This window comes from Saccopteryx bilineata, chromosome 6, assembly GCF_036850765.1.
Source record: "Saccopteryx bilineata isolate mSacBil1 chromosome 6, mSacBil1_pri_phased_curated, whole genome shotgun sequence".
In the NCBI taxonomy this organism is placed as follows: domain Eukaryota; kingdom Metazoa; phylum Chordata; class Mammalia; order Chiroptera; family Emballonuridae; genus Saccopteryx; species Saccopteryx bilineata.
The window spans coordinates 13,504,992-13,523,137 of NC_089495.1; the positions used below are offsets into that span (position 1 = coordinate 13,504,992).

The 18,146-nt window shown below is 39.9% G+C and overlaps 1 protein-coding gene across 3 annotated transcripts in view; it reads right to left on the reverse strand.

The window, feature by feature from the left end:
• CFAP97 (cilia and flagella associated protein 97) overlaps positions 1 to 18,146 on the reverse strand; it is a 38,071-nt gene that overhangs the window by 10,077 nt on the left and 9,848 nt on the right. For all 3 annotated transcript variants that reach the window (XM_066236308.1, XM_066236307.1, XM_066236309.1), the window contains exons 3-4: positions 10,005 to 10,273; positions 607 to 757 (exon numbers count right to left, since the gene is read on the reverse strand). In XM_066236308.1, coding sequence (XP_066092405.1) covers positions 607 to 757; positions 10,005 to 10,273 — 420 coding nt within the window. The remainder of the gene's footprint in view (positions 1 to 606; positions 758 to 10,004; positions 10,274 to 18,146) is intronic.

Below are 18,146 nucleotides of genomic sequence, written 5' to 3' on the forward strand. Positions count from 1 at the left end.
ACATCTGATGACGACAGATTGATAATTTTTGTTTTAGTTACGCACTGAGGAAGACAAAGCCCATACAAGGGCTAAAAATATTACCAATAATTCTTAACTGGCTGGGGGAATATTTCAGCAACTTTTAAACAGCATATCTATTTACTTCTTCCTTTAATAAATACATTGAAGATAAGTCTCTCTTCCATTATCCAGGAAAACTACTGATATTTTCAATTGTTTTTTTTTCTCCTGGTTTCCTTACTCTGCTGCCATTACCTGCTGCAAATGAAACCTGAAGTTATGTGAACACAAATAAAGCATGCCAGTGAAAAATCATAAACTGCATTCCAGAAGTCAGTTTTACAACTCGCATAATAACGTAAGCTATAAAAAGAATAAGAGAGCCTGGCCTGCAGTGGCACAGTGAACAAAGAGCCGACCTGGAATGCTCAAGTCGCTGGTTCGAAACCCTGGGGTTGCCTGGTCAAGGGACATATTGTACAACAAGCAACCAATGAACAGCTAAACTTCTCGTCCTCCCCATCACCCTGTATAACTGATAAATAAAATATTTTTAAAGGATGAGAGATATAAACAAGTATAGAAAAGTCTGCCTGTGCTTACTTAAGGGGCTGTACTGGCCGAGAGTCGACCTCGCCCGTCTGAAGGATGGTGATGTGTTGAAATAACCCATATTGCGGTGATAGTCCATCAGCTGTTCTGAGCGCTTCATACCCACTGTTGGTTTCACAGCTTCAAGCCTCTTCAGTAAAGCCTTCATTTAAAGACAATCAATTTGAAAGTCAATGTTAGATAAACAGCAGTATTTTTCCAAAATGAAAACTATTTTTAGAACCTGAAATTCATGAAATAAAAAAGACTGTATATCACTGTTGGCAAACTATGTAAAAAACTATTTCAAATAATGTACTTTCAGGAATATTTAAGGGCTCTGACCTACCCTACAGCTATTCAAAGCCACTATGATTTTAACAAGTGATTACAGAGACATCTCTCTTTGATATGAGGTTACAATTGCAGAAAAGGTGCTATTAAGTTGAAATACATTAAATCTAATTTTCCCATAGAAATAATATACTGGGGGTAATAATACTAAGAGCCCAGAAGTGCCCATAAACTTTTTGAAGCTACTTTACATCCTGTACCTGATTACACCACAGTGGCTTTCCATCAGTTTCAACTCTCCAGTGTGACTCCAGGGTGACCAGGACGTGGACGAGAGGCCCAGTGGGCAGGGCTCTCCCACTCCCGGTTCCTACCAGCTCAACTATGTTTCTGAATTGCCTGTTTTATGTAGTGAAGATTCTGCATAAAATTTAGTTTGGAAAATAAATGTCTTTGCTATTAAGAAGTTTGAAAATCAACTACCAAACAGAATATAAAGCTTTTTAAAGCTTTTATATAAATCAACTAGCCAAGGCAACACAGTATCCAGTAACATGGTATTTTAATAAGACTCAGTACCAGTGCTAAACAACATGTATACTGTTGCTAGTTTTATTTTCTTTCTTCACAAATCTGAAGGTGAGTTTCTTAATATCTTTTGATATGTATTTTTTAATTTATACATTTTAGAGAGGGGTGAGAAAGAGAGAGAGAAGGGGGGGGAGGAGCAGGAAGCATCAACACCCATATGAGCCTTGACTGGGCAAACCCAGGGTTTCGAACCACGACCTCAGCATTCCAGGTCGATGCTTTATCCACTGTGCCACCACAGGTCAGGCCAGTAAAAGAGTTTCTCTTGTTTGATTTTCCCCTGGCATTCTTGAAAAAGAAATAGTTAAGTAGATTGATGGATCAGGGAATCAATCCATGGTTGTGTTTTATTATTTTCTTTATGAATTTAAACCTTTTCTGTAGCACACCGAGCTTTAACTGAAAAGAAAATGCTGTTCTGCACCAAGATTCACATGAAAAAATCAGCCTCCCGTGTCCCATCATAGGACACACTTTCCTCTGCAGTCTTTTTTCCTTCTTCCTCCACTAAGGTTTTCTTTTTACTGTGGTAAAATATACATAACATAAAACTTGCCATTTTAATTTTTTTTTTTTTAGAGGGACAGAGAGAGGGTCAGAGAAAAGGATAGATAGGGACAGACAGGAACGGAGAGAGATGAAAAGCATCAATTATTAGTTTTTCGTATCACATTGCGACACCTTAGTTGTTCATTGATTGCTTTCTCATATGTGCCCTGACTGTGGGCCTTCAGCAGACCAAGTAACCTCTTGCTCGAGCCAGCAACCTTGGGTCCAAGCTGGTGAGCTTTTGCTCAAACCAGATGAGCCCGTGCTCAAGCCAGCGACCTCAGGGTCTTAAACCTGGGTCCTCTGCATCCCAGTCCGATGCTCTATCCACTGCGTCACCGCCTAGTCAGGCCATTTTAACCATTTTTAAGCATACAGTTCAGGTGCATTTAGTCCATGTATGTCATTGTGGACTATCACTGCCAAACATTTCCAGACTTTTTCTCAGCTCAGTGTTTTGCTTAGCATTTTCACCCCTGTCTTTCTCTTCTGAGGTTCCACTATCGGTGTTCCTGAGCAATCCCAGAGAAGGGATAGATGGTGGTAGAAAAAGTCAAATCATTCAGGGCAGTCTGGCCTGTGGTGGCGCAGTGGATAAAGTGTCAACCTGGAATGCTGAGGTCGCTGGTTCGAAACCTGGGGCTTGCCTGGTCAAGGCTCATGTGAGAAGCAACTACTACGAGTTGATGCTTCCTGTTCCTCCGCTGACCTTTCTCTGGCTCTATCCTTCTAAGATCAGTAAATAAAATGTTTAAAAAACATTCAGGGGAAGCAGTTTAGAAAAGGGAGATAGGAAGGAAGGTGGTGCAGAAACAAAGGGAGCCTGGAGACAAACGCAGAGGTGCAGGAGACACGCAGAGGGACGCAGACCAGCCACGGGAACGCCGCCTGCCAGCCGTTCTTTCTGCGTGGAATGCCCTTCCCCCGCCGCTGCCTTCCAGGGCTAGGAAAGAGTCAGTCCTCTGGAAGCCCTACTCACTGGTGTTAGCGGTTCTCCTTGCTGTCAATCACAACACGTTAAATCATGAACAAGGTTCCATCTGTGAGGTCTATGGTCTTTCCATCATAACTGTCTACCTCTCTTTGTGGACAGAGAAGCTGTATAATCGAGGTGGCAAACCTCCTATGATTCCACCTCCTCTGTCTACAGTCTGTATGTAAGATACTGGAAAGACTACAAGAAAAATATAAAATACGTCCTTGTCCTGTAATTTATAACTCAGTTAAAAGGTCACACCATTGCATGTCTAAGACATTCAAAGCTAACAACCTTCCTATGTAGCACACCATCAATGTGTTTCCCTGGGCTGTTGTGTCCAATCCTGTTAACTACTGACTGAGCTGTACAGAACACACTGGATGGGACAGAAAACATGGTATTTTCAGTTACCTACTAATTTTGTTTTTTTGCTGGTGAAAGTCTCCATAATTTTTTCAGATAAACTCCTAACTTCCTAAATTCATGTACTTGGTTAGATGTGCTTTTTTAAAAATATTAAGAAAATTGCGATGCTTATTCATTAGATGTAAAACATATAAAGTAATATCAAAATCAATTTTAACAATTAGGCAAAAAGTAAACCCATTTAGTAGTCCTGAGAGTCGCTTATCAAGTTTATATGCAGAAGCTTGGGGAATAAGACATGATTGGGCTCAGCTATCCAAATCACACAGAACCATACCATGTATCCGTCTGTGTGCCATAATCTAGCAAACTTTAAAGGAATGACTTAAGAGAGAAGTAGCTCTTGCTTGTAGAAACAATATCAAAACTATGACGTATTGGTTACAGTATAAACCCTATAATCAAAAGTACTGGCCTGACCAGGCGGTGGCGCACTGGATAGAGCGTCAGACTGGGATGCTGAGGACCCAGGTTCGAGACCCTAAGGTCGCCAGCTTGAGCACGGGCTCATCTGGTTTGAGCAAAGCTCACCAGCTTGGACCCAAGGTCGCTGGCTCGAGCAAGGGGTTACTTGGTCTGCTGAAGGTCCGCGGTCAGGGCACATATGAGAAAGCAGTCAATGAACAACTAAGGTGTCGCAATGCACAACGAAAAACTAATGATTGATGCTTCTCATCTCTCCATTCTGTCCCTGTCTATCCCTCTCTCTGACCCTCTCTCTGTCTCTGTAAAAAAAAAAAAAAAAGTACTGTATATTTCACTAGAATCTAGTCATCAATTTACAACTTTTGGGTAAAACTTACAAATGATAGTTCAAATGTTATACTACTTGTAACAGAATGATAAAAAAATGTAAGTTATTTAGTCAGAAACCTGATTTAAATCCAGGCTCTGCTACTGACTGTGTAACCTTGGTGATCTAACGACTTAATAGGGAGATTAACAATGAAGTCAACCTTGAACAGTTCTGAGTAATAAGGGAGACAGTGCACATGACATGCTCCGAACTATCCCTGAGATATAGTCAGACTTCATTAAATATTAGTGCTATCATTAATATTGCTTTGTATTATTTTCCAGTTGTTTGCCATGTAATAGTATTATCTTCCCAGCTAAATCATAAATTACACGACAGGACAGTGTTTTATATTTCTTCTTATAGTCCTTCCATAATTAAATATTTGTTTAATAAATTAAAAAGTGGTAAGAATTGTTACTTATAGTACAATTTATTATTTACAAAATCTTAGAAATGCTACTCAAATATTCTAATAATAAATCCCAAAATAGTTTGTCTAAATTTTTTTTGATTGGAAGTTTCATTGTTTTCAGAAAGAAAAACAACCCAGCCTGAATCCTGTCTTCAAAGGCAGAAAGGTTGAAACGAATGAATAAATAGTGTGTTAATGATTTCTGTGGTTGCATTCAGAGAAGAGCTGCTTTACTGTTTGTTTCTAAAGCACTAAAGCAGAGACCCTGAAGGACACTAGAGTGACAAGCGTCTTCCAGTCGGGGGAAAGCAGGACTGTTCTCCATATTCTCTAAAGCTTGAGTCAGACTTAGTTAGCGGTAGGTTCATTTCTGTCATGGAAGGAGACCACAGACAACAGAGCAGAGCAGGAAAGCCAGACTGAATGAACGGTGAATTACCTCAAGACTTCAGAACAAAGGTCCTGATTATTTCACAGACTAACACTCATACTAGGTATGAGATTTGCTATCAATTTTCATCTCTGTGACAATGTGTCACTCTCTCTTTAATATTTTTCCCATTCTAAGAGCTCTAAAATTAGTCCTCTAGACCAGCAAAGAACAGAAAAGGGAGGATTTTATGTTTCACTTAATGTTTTTAAGAACAGTCTGGATTTCTAAATTTGTACATGCATTACTTTTATTTTAACACAGGAACTCCTGAGTGGAAAGATCATGGTCTACTTTATTGTCTGCTTATTTGTAATTCTCTGGAGTTACAAATGAAATAAATGAACTCTATTTGAGCCCCAGGCTCTAATCCTGATATATTCCTGCAGGAACCTTACTTCTTCCCTCATCTTGCTTCAGTTATTCCCCCTCCTTTCAGAGCTCAGGAAACGGACACACATTTAAAAGAATGAAATTCTCTCACTTCTATTAGAGGCTAAAACGAAACTATAAACTAATATCTTTATTGACCCACTCTCCCTTAAGATTATTTCTGTGCTCTTTCATAAAAAATCAAATTCATATTGTGTTCAAATGAAGATAAGAATATGTTGCTTAACAAGACTATTTCAAAAGTCATACATTAAAAAAATGGAAATGAAGTTCTAACATAATTGAGTCTATGTGTAGCAAGCCCGCCCTCTACTGGATCAAGTTACTTTTTCTTTATTATTCCTCTGATTTATTTCCCTTGAGAATGAGAGGAAGAAAAAGGTAATGAAACAAAGAAGAAACCAAAATTCACAAGACAGATTAAGAGCACGCTTTCCCCTCTGAGGCTCAGGACTCAACTGTACACACATCACTCTGCCTTTCTACCTCCCCTGCACAGCAGGACTTCTCTGTCTTAACTGTGTCGGCACGCAGCCTCTGGATTGCTAACAAGAGAACGTGAGACACCTGGAACAGAACTGCTTTTGTCGTCAAGCCTGTCAGCCACGTGGACTGGTCTCTATCACTGGAGATGGAGCAGAAGAAAGAATACAAATCATAAAAATTATAAAGGAATGGGCACTGCTTGTGCAGTACATCTGACACAGAAATAACCACAAGGGGTGTGTGTGTGTGTGTGTGTGTGTGTGTGTGTGCTGACTGTAAAATAGCTTAGCAAGCAGATTTAAAAGTTTGTCAGCTCACAACAAAGTACTCTTGGAGCCAATGTGGCTCTAAATAGGGTTTGGTAGATGGCTGGTTATAAAATAAATATACAAAAATTCCATTTACAAAGGTAAGCAGTTAGGAAATGTAATAAAAAAAAATGTCACACACAATAGCTTAATACAGAGTTTTGAAGAAAACTACTCTACCTTCCTAAGGTAGAGTATACTAAAGTAGAGTGTAAGAAGGCTGTGAATAAATGGAAAGGCATACCAGATTTCTGGGTAGGAAGGTAATACTTTAAGAGTGACAAACACTCTGCAATTAAAATGTAAATTTAGCCTGACCGGGCAGTGGCACAGTGGATAGAGTGTCGGACTGGGATGCGGAAGACCCAGGTTCGAGACCCCAAGGTCGTCAGCTTGAGCGAGGGCTCATCTGGTTTGAGTAAAGCTCACCAGCTTGGACACAAGGTCGCTGGCTCCAGCAAGGGGTTACTCAGTCTGCTGAAGGCCCGCAGTCAAGGCATGTATGAGAAAGCAATCAATGAACAATTAAGGTGTTGCAATGTGCAACGAAAAACTAATGATTGATGCTTCTCATCTCTCTGTTCCTGTCTGTCTGTCCCTGTCTATCCCTCTCTCTGACTCTCTCTGTCTCTGTAAAAAAAAAAAAAAAAAAGTAAATTTAACACAATTCCAATAAATATTTACAATAATTTTGTAATGAGAAAATAATCAGTTACTATGAAGAATAAATGCAAAAGAATAGCCAAGAAACGATTTTAAAAGATATCCAATTAGCCTGAATTGCTATAGTGATGGACAGAAAACTAGCATGTAGCTCACTACCCAGCAATGTTTCAACTGGTTTTGTTGCTATTCTACTACTTGCCACCTGCAGAGTAACTCTCCTGAAGGATTTAAGACTTTTCCATTATCACTTTCAATGTATAAATTAAACTACATATTCATTTCAGGTAAATACATAGATAAATAGGACTGTACTGATAATGAATCATGAAGGTAAATTTTGGAAACTGTTTCAGTAATTATAAAAAAACCTTATTAATTATTTTCACTCTGGATTTATGTGCTCCTTGAGGACCTAACTTTAGTGTAGGACACTACGTGGTTGAGAACCTTGGCTCAGCACTTCCCAGCTCTGTGTCCCTGGGCTGGTTACTTCACTCTCCAGGTTTCAGTTATTTCACTTGTAAGATGTGGATAAAAATATCTGAAAGAATTACTGTCAGCATTCAGTAAGCTAATATTTGGAAGACACTAACAACAATGCCTGGGATTTATTAAGAGCTCGGTAAACAGCAATTACTATGAACTGAATTTTATGAAAATGATACATTATTAATGTTTTTGTTTTTTTTTTAATTTCTGAAGCTGGAAACGGGGAGAGGCAGTCAGACAGACTCCCGCATGCGCCCAACCGGGATCCACCCGGCACACCCACCAGGGGCGACGCTCTGCCCACCAGGGGGCGATGCTCTGCCCCTCCGGGGGGTCGAACTGCCGCAACCAGAGCCACTCTAGCGCCTGGGGCAGAGGCCAAGGAGCCATCCCCAGTGCCCGGGCCATCTTTGCTCCAAATGGAGCCTTGGCTGCGGGAGGGGAAGAGAGAGACAGAGAGGAAGGAGGGGGTGAGGGTGGAGAAGCAAATGGGCGCTTCTCCTATGTGCCCTGGCCGGGAATCGAACCCGGGTCCCCCGCACACCAGGCCGACGCTCTACCGCTGAGCCAACCGGCCAGGGCCTTATTAATGTTTTTAATGTGAAGATTTTTAACAGTTCCCATATATATTTCTTAGAACATCAAAGTGTAACTGTTTTTTAACAATATCTTTCATACATTTAACAATATCTTTCATAGCATACCATCATATTTGACCTCTCTGAGAATGTACTTATCGTTTAAAATTGTGATATGTAAGTTATTTTAGCTTTTAGGGATATAATTAATTGAAATAGATTTAGCTAATGATTGAATACTTCAGCGATGTATATACTTGACCCTTGGACACCACTTTTTATACTATCATAGTGACTTAATAATGTTTTTTTTGTTTTGTTTTGTTTTTTGTATTTTTCTGAAGTTGGAAACGGGGAAGCAGTCAGACAGACTCCTGCATGCACCCGACCGGGATCCACTCGGCATGCCCACCAGGGGGCAACGCTCTGCCCATCTGGGGCGTTGCTCTGTTGCAACCAGAGCCACTCCAGCCCCCGAGGCAGAGGCCATGGAGCCATCCTCAGCGCCCAGGCCAACCTTACTCCAATGGAGCCTTGGCTGCGGGAGGGGAAGAGAGAGACAGAGGAAGGAGAGGGGCAGGGGTGGAGAAGCAGATGAGTACCTCCCCTGTGTGCCTTGGCTGGGAATTGAACCCGGGACTGCTGCACACCAGGCCAATGCTCTACCACTGAGCAAACCAGCCAGGGCCTGATTTAATAGTTCTAATCAAATAGATAATAAAACTTAAAACTTTCAGTGTTTTAATTTAATGTTCCCTTAAAATATAGTTCACTAGGCCTGGCCCATTTGCTCAGTGTTCGGGCGTCGGCCCGGCATGTGGATGTCCTAGGTTCAATTCCCCAGTCAGGGAACAAAGGAGAAGCAACCATCTTCGTCTCCACCCCTTCTCCTTCTCTCTCTCTCCTTCTCCCATAGCTATGGCTTGATTGGTTCAAGTGAGATGGCCCTCAGTGCTGAGGATGGATCCTAGCCTCTGCCTCAGGTGCCAAACATAGTCCAGTTGCTGAGCAACAGAGCAATGCCCCGAATAGGGGTTGGGAAACTTTTTGGCTGAGAGAGCCATGAACACCACATATTTTAAAATGTAATTCTGTGAGAGCCATAAAACAACCCGTGTATGTTACACATTATCCAATAAAAATTTGGTGTCCTGGAGGACAGCTGTGATTGGCTCCAGCCACCCACAACCATGAACATGAGCGGTAGGAAATGAATGGATTGTAATACATAAGAATGGTTTATATTTTTAACATTATTTTTTTTTTTATTAAAGATTTGTCTGTACCTGACCAGGAGGTGGTGCAGTGGATAGAGCGTCAGACTGGGATGCCAAGGACCCAGGTTCGAGACCCCAAGGTTGCCAGCTTGAGCACGGCTCATCTGGTTTGAGCAAAAGCTCACTAGCTTGGACCCAAGGTCGCTGGCTCCAGCAAGGGGTTACTCAGTCTGCTGAAGGCCCGCGTCAAGGCATATATGAGAAAGCAATCAATGAACAATTAAGGTATAGCAATGTGCAACGAAAAACTAATGATTTATGCTTCTCATCTCTCTGTTCCTGTCTGTCCCTGTCTATCCCTCTCTCTAACTCTCTCTCTCTGTAAAAATGAAAAAAATTTTAAAAAGAGATTTGTCTGTGAGCCAGATGCAGCCATCAAAAGAGCCCCATCTGGCTCGCAAGCCATAGGTTCCCGACCCCTGCCCCAGATGGTCAGAGCATTGCCGCATAGGGGGCTTGAGGGATGGATCCTAGTCTCTGCCTCCCCTCCTCTTACTTAAACACACACATACACACACACACACACACACACGTGTATATATATAGTTTTCTGGAAAAAACTACATATTGTACATTATAGGCTCATAGTTCATCATATTTCATGCCAAACACATAAACCTACTTTTATATAATTAAGTTTGAAAATTGGGCTGTGTTTGAGTTTGTGGTAAGTTGGACTTAAAATCAATACAAATGCATTTTTGTTGATGACTAAAAAATTTCAGTTACTTACCAAATTTTCTCTTTCAATCCTTTGCTGTTCTCTCTGTCTGTTGAGAGCACTGTGATATAACTTAGGAGGATGACTGATTGATCTTCTAGGGATTGTATTTTTGCTTCCTGGTTTCTCAGCCTGTCTTGACAGTTCTTTCAAAAGCCTCTGATTTTCCCGATCAATCTGTCTCACCTCCTCTCTCGTGAAAGAGTAGTTTCTCCTAGGTACGAATGAAGGCTGATCTAAGTGATGTTTCTGTGGTCCCTTTTTATCCAATTCCAGAAAAGCTACAGAAATGAACAAAAGAAGGAAAAATGGCAAAAGCACAGAAATATGATGGTACATGCTTTAACTTTTAAAAACAAAAACTACGTACATTAATTCATGAAAAGGTATGGGTGAAATAATGTTAATGACATCTACATTATAACTATGTAGGAAAAATCCAGAGGCAGTTTAGCATTTTATGTTTACGGGGTTCTTTAGGAATAAAAGCTATACACAAAATAATAAATATATATTATTAAGAAATGTACAAGGTGCTGGTTCTAAGATTAGGTATAATTTATGGAAAATTTTATGTTTCCCACAGCAGCTTAATATTTAGGGAGGTTAGAAACTTCTAATTCAGTGTATCAATATAATACTTAATTTAGGCAGTTTTTGTTAATTGGAAGGCTTATTTCAAAAATAAAATGTTGTCAGCAATGACCAATGGAAAAAATGGCTGGAAAACGGCAAAAACAAACCCAGAATAGCCTGAAACTTTCAACTTAATCTGAAAATATTTTACTACAAAAGATTTATGAGCTTAACATTGGCATTAAAACAAATCCTTCTACTGTAAAAGTCAAACATTTCATTCCTGACTAAACAAAAACTAACATGAATACACTGTATAAACAGAGTTCTTAACCAAGAAAAATATTTATGTATATTATGTTTATCAATAAAAGTTTCTAAAAATATAAAGCTTGCTAAATGTTTCAGCTTAAGTCTGTCCTAAAAAATGAATACATTATATCAGATTAATATACTGACACATTTGTTTTGCTTTGTTTTTTACAATGTTTTTCTAAAGCAACCATTATTTGTTTTTACTTGAGTACCTTTTTGTTAATTCTTTTACTTGTTTAGCATTTTGTACTGATAAAAACACAGTGCTATCAGGGAAAGCAGAATTTTTAACCCTCATTGAGGGTTAAAATACAGAAAATTTAAAAACATTTCAGCAAGGTCACGAAAACTGTAAGTCTACCTCCCTACATCTAACCAAAGACAATAAAAAATTACATGAACTTTAAAAAATGTTTACTAATAGCGGCTCCTGAGGGGAAAAAATGAGGAAATTAACACTTGGTAATTTGTTGAAAACCATACAAAGTTAATGACAAAACCTGGATGAGATACAGATGTAATGACCATAATTATCTTGCTCCCAAGAAAAGCCTGTTTTGTAGAATAAGGTTTCTAGATTAATTTAGCCATATGAGAAAGCCTTTAAAATAAAATTCTAAAAGGAATTAAAAGTAAACTATTTTCATGGTATTTAAAAATGTTGTAAAAATTAAAATAAGGCAATCGCAATAAATAAAGTTTAATCTAATTCACTTTTAAAATTAGTACTCTGTGATAGAAATGTATATACATGGAATGTATTTTCATATATATGCCAGTCTCGACATATGATGTTTCGAGTTTACAACGTTTACTCCTATAAAACTTAAAATACTTGAGACATGAGTATTTCGGCTTTCACTGTTAGCATACTTACGGACTACACGGGTGAACTACAACTGCTCACAAAAATGAGGGGATCGGGGACCGTGCAGATACTGCAGTACTGTCAGCCTTTTGTACAGTGCGTTTCCACCAATGGAATTAAAGTTGGTTTTGCATCTCATTTGCATAATTGAACAACTTTTGTTTGCTTTTCTGGTGTTTTGGGTTTTTTTTTTTCTTTTTTCCAAAGTTGGAAACGGGGAGGCAGTCAGACAGACTCCCACATGCGCCTGACCGGGATCCACCCAGGAATCGAACCCAGGACTCCTGCACGCCAGGCTGATGCTCTCTGGTGTTGTTTAATATAAAAAAATCAAATGTTTCTTCTTTTTATCGCTTCATTTTCATTTAAAAATATACCCTAATTTTTGTGAGCCGTATAGTTTGGTTGTGCGCAGTGTATGAATGAGGGAGGGAGGCGGTATCCCCCAGTACGCTGGCTTACCCATGCCTTTTTGGACGGGTAAAAGTGCAAGTGTTCCATTTGTGTTAGGCTAGGACATGTTTCGAATTACACCAAAATTCGGGTTACATCATGTGGCAGGAACAGAACTGGTTGTAACCCAAGGACCTCCTGTACATGTTTTAGTATGAAGCAACCTCAAATACAGGCGTGGGTAAAAGTAGGTTTATGGTTAAAATATAACTAATAAATAATAACACAAGAATATGATCTATTAGTTTTTCCAATTAAGATCTAATTTTTTAACTTGAATAAACTTTCAGAGATACATTTATATAAATATGTACCTATTTAACTCACATACTTATTAAATATTGCTTTTCTTAAATTTTCTTCAATGAAACGATTTTGTTTGAACTTGTTACAGTATTTCAGTATCAGTGTCTATTCATTTCTTGAGTCATCTAACATAACTTACTAGAAGTATCAGCTTTACTTTTAGCTAAGCTGAGATACACACAGCATTTAAAAGTTATGTGTAATGATACCACTGAAAATGTTACCCCAAGCTATGTTAAGACCTTATTCATATTATATTAATGTATTTAAAAAAATAATCCACCCTGTGTGTATAATCATGACCCACTAATAGAAATGGTATTTGCTTTTTAACTTTTCTCTGTGAGAATGGGGGGTACAGATAGATTTATGCATGTGCCCAGGCCAGGATCCACCCAGCAATCCCCGTCTAGAGCTGATGCTCTGCTCATCTGAGGCCACTGGCAACCAAGCTATTTTTAGTGCCTGAGGCAGAGGCTTCATGGAGTCATCCTCAGCACCCAGGGTCAACATGCTCAAACCTTTTGAGCCATGGCTGTGTGAGGAGAAGAGAAAGAGAGAGGGAAAGGGGAAGGGGGAGGGGGAGAAGAGGAGGGGAGAAGAAGGGTGGAGAAGCAGATGGTCACTTTTCTTGTGTGCCCTGGCCAGGAATTGAACCCAGGGCTTCTACACATCAGGTTGACATGTTACCTCTGAGCCAACCAGCCAAGGCCTAATTTTTCTTTGTAAAGTGAGAAGAGGGGAGATAGACGGACCCCTACATGTGCCCTGATAAAATGGTTTTTTAATCTAAATGGTTTTTTTTAATCTAAACTTATAAATAGAGAGGTCACATTTCAAGGAATACTAATTACCATATTTCCCTATGTATAAGACGCACATTTTTTCAAATTTTGGGGGTCTAAAAACTGGGTGTGTCCTATACAGCAATTGTAATTTTTTTACTCGCATTTCCTGCTTTTTCATGCTTGTGTTTGTACTCATTGTTGAAGACAGTGATTCATCATCAGACACAGATGAGGACAAGCTAATGGATGGGAGTTTTGACAGTGATGAGTTGTATGAATTTTATGATAGATATGACTTGAGTTCAATAACTTGATATAATACATCATTTTTCAAATTTCGGGCCCCAAAATTGAGGTTCTCACTCTACTACTCTTCTGTTTAATGCTCTCTGACTATTCAGCGATTTAGAACTCAAGGTCAAAGAACTAAGTCCAGCCATACCCACTTTTTGCTATTACACAGCAAAGACAGGCTTGGGGTAGGGCTGGGGTGTCTCCCAAATCAGCCACCCAAATGAGCTAAAAGAGGCTAAATATAAAGAAATTCTCATACATTTTCAAGGTCTACTTTAATGTTAGGTGTCTAATAATGCTAGTCTAGACTGATTCTCCTTTCCAATATTTCTCACAGAACCCCAAAAATATAAATTTAAAAAAGGCCTGAGCAGCTTGACCAGGTGGTGGCGCAGTTGATGGAGCATCAGCCTCGGATGCCGAGGACACAGGTTCGAAACCCTGAGGTTGCTGGCTTGAGCACGGGCTCATCTGGCTTGAGCGTGGAGTCGCCGGCCTGAGCATGGGATCATAGACATCACTCCATGGTTGCTGGCTTGAGTCCACGGTCGCTGGCTTGAGCAAGGGGTCACTGGCTCAGATGGAGCCCCCCAGTCATGGCACATATGAGAAAGCAATCAATGAACAACTAAGGTGCCACAAGGATGAACTGATGCTTCATCTCTCTCCCTTCCTGTCTGTCCCTGTCTCTCTCTCGCTTAAAAAAAAAAATGGCCCTGAGCAACCTACATGAACACCTCAACACCTCATCCTACAACTGAGGAAACTGAGGCACAGATCCTGGCCAGGTAACTCGGTCGGTCAGAGCACTGTCCTGATCTGCCAACACTGCAGGTTCAATCCCAGGTCACAGCACAAACAAGCATCAACCACTGAATGCATGAATAAGTGGAACAACAAACCGATGTTTTTGTCTTCTTTCCTTCCTTTCTCTAAAATCAATAAAAACCAATCAAGCAATAAAGTAATAGATGTTTTAAAAGAAAAGAAACTGGGGCACAGAATAGTTACTGTTGTCTAGGGTCACACAAATAACAGTCAGAAGCCTAAACTTTTTATTCTACTTCCAGAATGTTCTTCACCTCGCTCCACAAGCGCCCAAATTCAACACTGTTCCACACTCTATGGCCTATAATTGGGACATCTGATTCTATATTCTTTAATTAACTTTTGTTTCACATGCTTATTATTTCATAGTTCAAATTTATAAACTTATTAACAAAAGTTATTTTAAACCAGTAAGTAACATCAGCACTTAGCTATAGGCATCCTTTCTATCTATACTGTTGCCTTATGTTTGCTGTAATGGCTTGCTAAATTTTTACTCAAAATTTACTATCTGAATCAACAAACTGTCTTGATGTATTTTGTTCTGAGCTAGTGAAGATGTTTTAATTGAGAGGATGCTGAGTATGCTGTGTTCCTACCGCTGTTCTGTGAAGGTCACATCTCACGCTCGTAATTTTTAGATGTTATGCATCACCACTATCGTCCTCCTACATTGAGTAAATTTACCTTCCAAGTAGATGGAAGAGGCTGTGACGAACTCAGGGGAGGCCAGGAGGCCAGTGAAGCCCACACAGAGCTGTGGAGAAACAAGAGCGGGGGGGGGGGGGGGGGGGGGGGGGGGGGGGGGGGGGGGAAGAAAAGAGAAACGAGCGAGGTGAGGAATGCCGAGAAGGCACAGGTGCGCATGCGTCTCCATCACACACGTTCAGTCCGCGGTTTGGTTCTACACGTGGGGAAATAACGAAAACTTATATAAAATATTCTTGAATCTGAAAAGCTTCACTGAGTAAATTGAGCATGAATAATTTTGAAGAACTATAGAAAAACAGTATGCAACAGGCTGAAAGCCATCATTAGTGTTTGCAATACTTCATTATTATACAGGCTCTTTGATGGATTGTTATGGTATGGATTCCAATAACAGATGTTCCAGCTGGCAAATGCCACCTTCATTCCGTGCCTGAAAAAGCCTTGAGCATCACTCAGTAGCAGGTCACTGAGTCCAGGGTTCCCTCCTGTGCAGCAGAATAAATACAGCTCTTCCTTCTACATTTCAGCTCAGTTTCCCCTATTTCAGTGCTTCAATTATATTTGGGGAACTGTTGAGAAATTTGAGGTATGACTGTTTCTCCCATTTCAAAATTAAAAATATACAGGCTGTCCATATACAACTAAGTTTCAGAAATAGGTAAGAATAGTTAGAGATGCCTGTATTTACTTTCTGTGGAACCAAACCATTTTTTAGTGTCTGGGTATTCAGACCGTCATGGCCCTTGGGTCAGCAGTATTGGGACATGCAGTGGGCTGGCTAGAAACGCTGCCCCTGGGGTCCCAGTCTAGATTTACTGAGCCAGAACCTGTATTTTAACGGTATCCCCAAATGATCTGTATGCATATTAAAGCTGAGAAGCTCTGACCTAGTGGATCAAGTTGGTTACCCAATTAGCATACATTTCTACTTTCTTCCTTATTAACAGATCCCTAATTTTTTTTAAAGACATCTATCCCTTTCCTATGAAGCCATATCCTTCAGGGAAGCTGACCTCCTCTCCTGACTCTCACCCGAGTCCAGGCAGAGTAACCCAAATCTGGGCAATGAGACGTAAGTGGAAGTCAGCTGGGGGTGCTTCTTTAAACAGTTCCTTCTATTCTAAGAGAGTCACCGGAGGAGACGCTTCCCTTCCTCTGGACACTGTTATGTCCAGATGCAAATCCTAGAAAGTGCTGTAGGCATCTCCTAGCAGCCGACACCAGGGCTTGGGAAACAGAATGGTAGAATCTTGGTTCCTGAAAACATTTCTGAGCCACTGAATGAGTCAACTCTCAAGCCTTATCTTAGGACTTCCTGATATGTGAAAAACATTGCTTTATTAGGAATTTCTGCTTCTTGCATCCAAAGTCATCCTAACCAATACAAGTAGGTAATCACTGACAGTCCTGAATAAAAAGCTCAGATATCACAGTCCACTTTCCATTAGGTGTTTTTTTCAACCAGACAATTTAATAGAGCCAAGTGTTTTCATCCTAAAATTGGCTGTGTCTTCTCATTCTCATTTGAGGATAAAGTAGTGCTTATAATTTGTGGAATCAAATAATACTTATAAAAAATAAAAAATGGGGCCCTGGCCAGTTTGCTCAGTGGTAGAGTGACGGCCTAGCATGTGGAAGTCCCGGGTTCGATTCCCGGTCAGGGAACACAGGAGAAGCGCCCATCTGCTTCTCCACCCTTCTTCTCCCTCTCCTTTCTTTCTGTCTCTCTGTTCCCCATGCGCAGCCAAGGCTCCATTGAAGCAAAGTTGGCCCAGGCACTGAGGATGGCTACATGGCCTCTGCCTCAGGCGCTAGAATGGCTCAGGTTGCAGCAGAGCAATGCTCCAGATGGGCAGAGTATCGCCCCCTGGTGGGATCCCGGTTGGGCACATGCGGAAGTCTGTCTGCCTGCCTTTCTGCTTCTCTTTTTGGAAAAATACAAAAAAAATAAAAATAATAATAAATAAATGAATAATGGAACAGTGGACCTTTAAAATGAAAATTATGTCTTAGACAAATAAGACCATATTTTAAAGAAATAAAACCTGTAAGTCATGTTATACATTTTTATCTTCTATAACATTCTTTTCAATAATCACGTTCTTAATGTTTTGACCTAATGTCATAAAATTCTCTAAGATATTTCATAATGCCATATGTTAGGATGCTACTTTTAAATACATATACATCACAGTAAAAATTATTAAGGACAATGCAGCAGTAGAAATTTGACACAGAAAGGGGCAGATATATTAAGTTGCATATTATTAATATAAAATATTAGTGAGCAGTCCATCAGATGGACTTTTATGGCTTATTTTTTACTGCCTTTCAATTTTTGCATTAAAAATGATTTTAAAAAACAGCCCCACCACTTCAAGGAAAACAGCTGACAATATCTGTTGACGATAATAAAATATGAGCATTTTAGCCGTGGCCAGATAGCTCGGTTTGTTAGAACATTGTCCCCAAGTACAGAGGCTGCCGTTTCCATCCTTGGCCAGGGCACCTACAGGAACAGATCGATCCCTGTTTCACTCCTTCTTCCTTCCTTTCCCTCTAAAATTAATAAATAAAAGTTTTTAAAAATCTGAGCATTTTAGTAAAAATTTAAATTTTAGTAAACTTGGGTTTGACAGCTTAAGAGTTTTCTAATGATATTGGTAGTGGTATTAACAACTATGATTTCTATATAGTTTACTATAAAATGTCAACATTTGTAGCTCAGAGAACTAATATTTTCCAAATCCAAATAACCTACACATCATGTTACAAAATCATTCAAAATATAAGATCAATAAATTACAATATAATAGGCTACAAATTAGTACTACTGTCTTTTTTTCTTTCTTTTTTATTAAGAGGCAGGGAAGCAGAGACAAATTCCTGCATGTGGCTGACCAGGATCCACCCAGCATGCCCACCAGGGGGTGATGTTCTGCCCATCTGGGGCTGCTATGCTGTTGCTTGGCAACCAAGCTACGCTAGTGGCTGAGGAGAGGCCATGGTGCCATG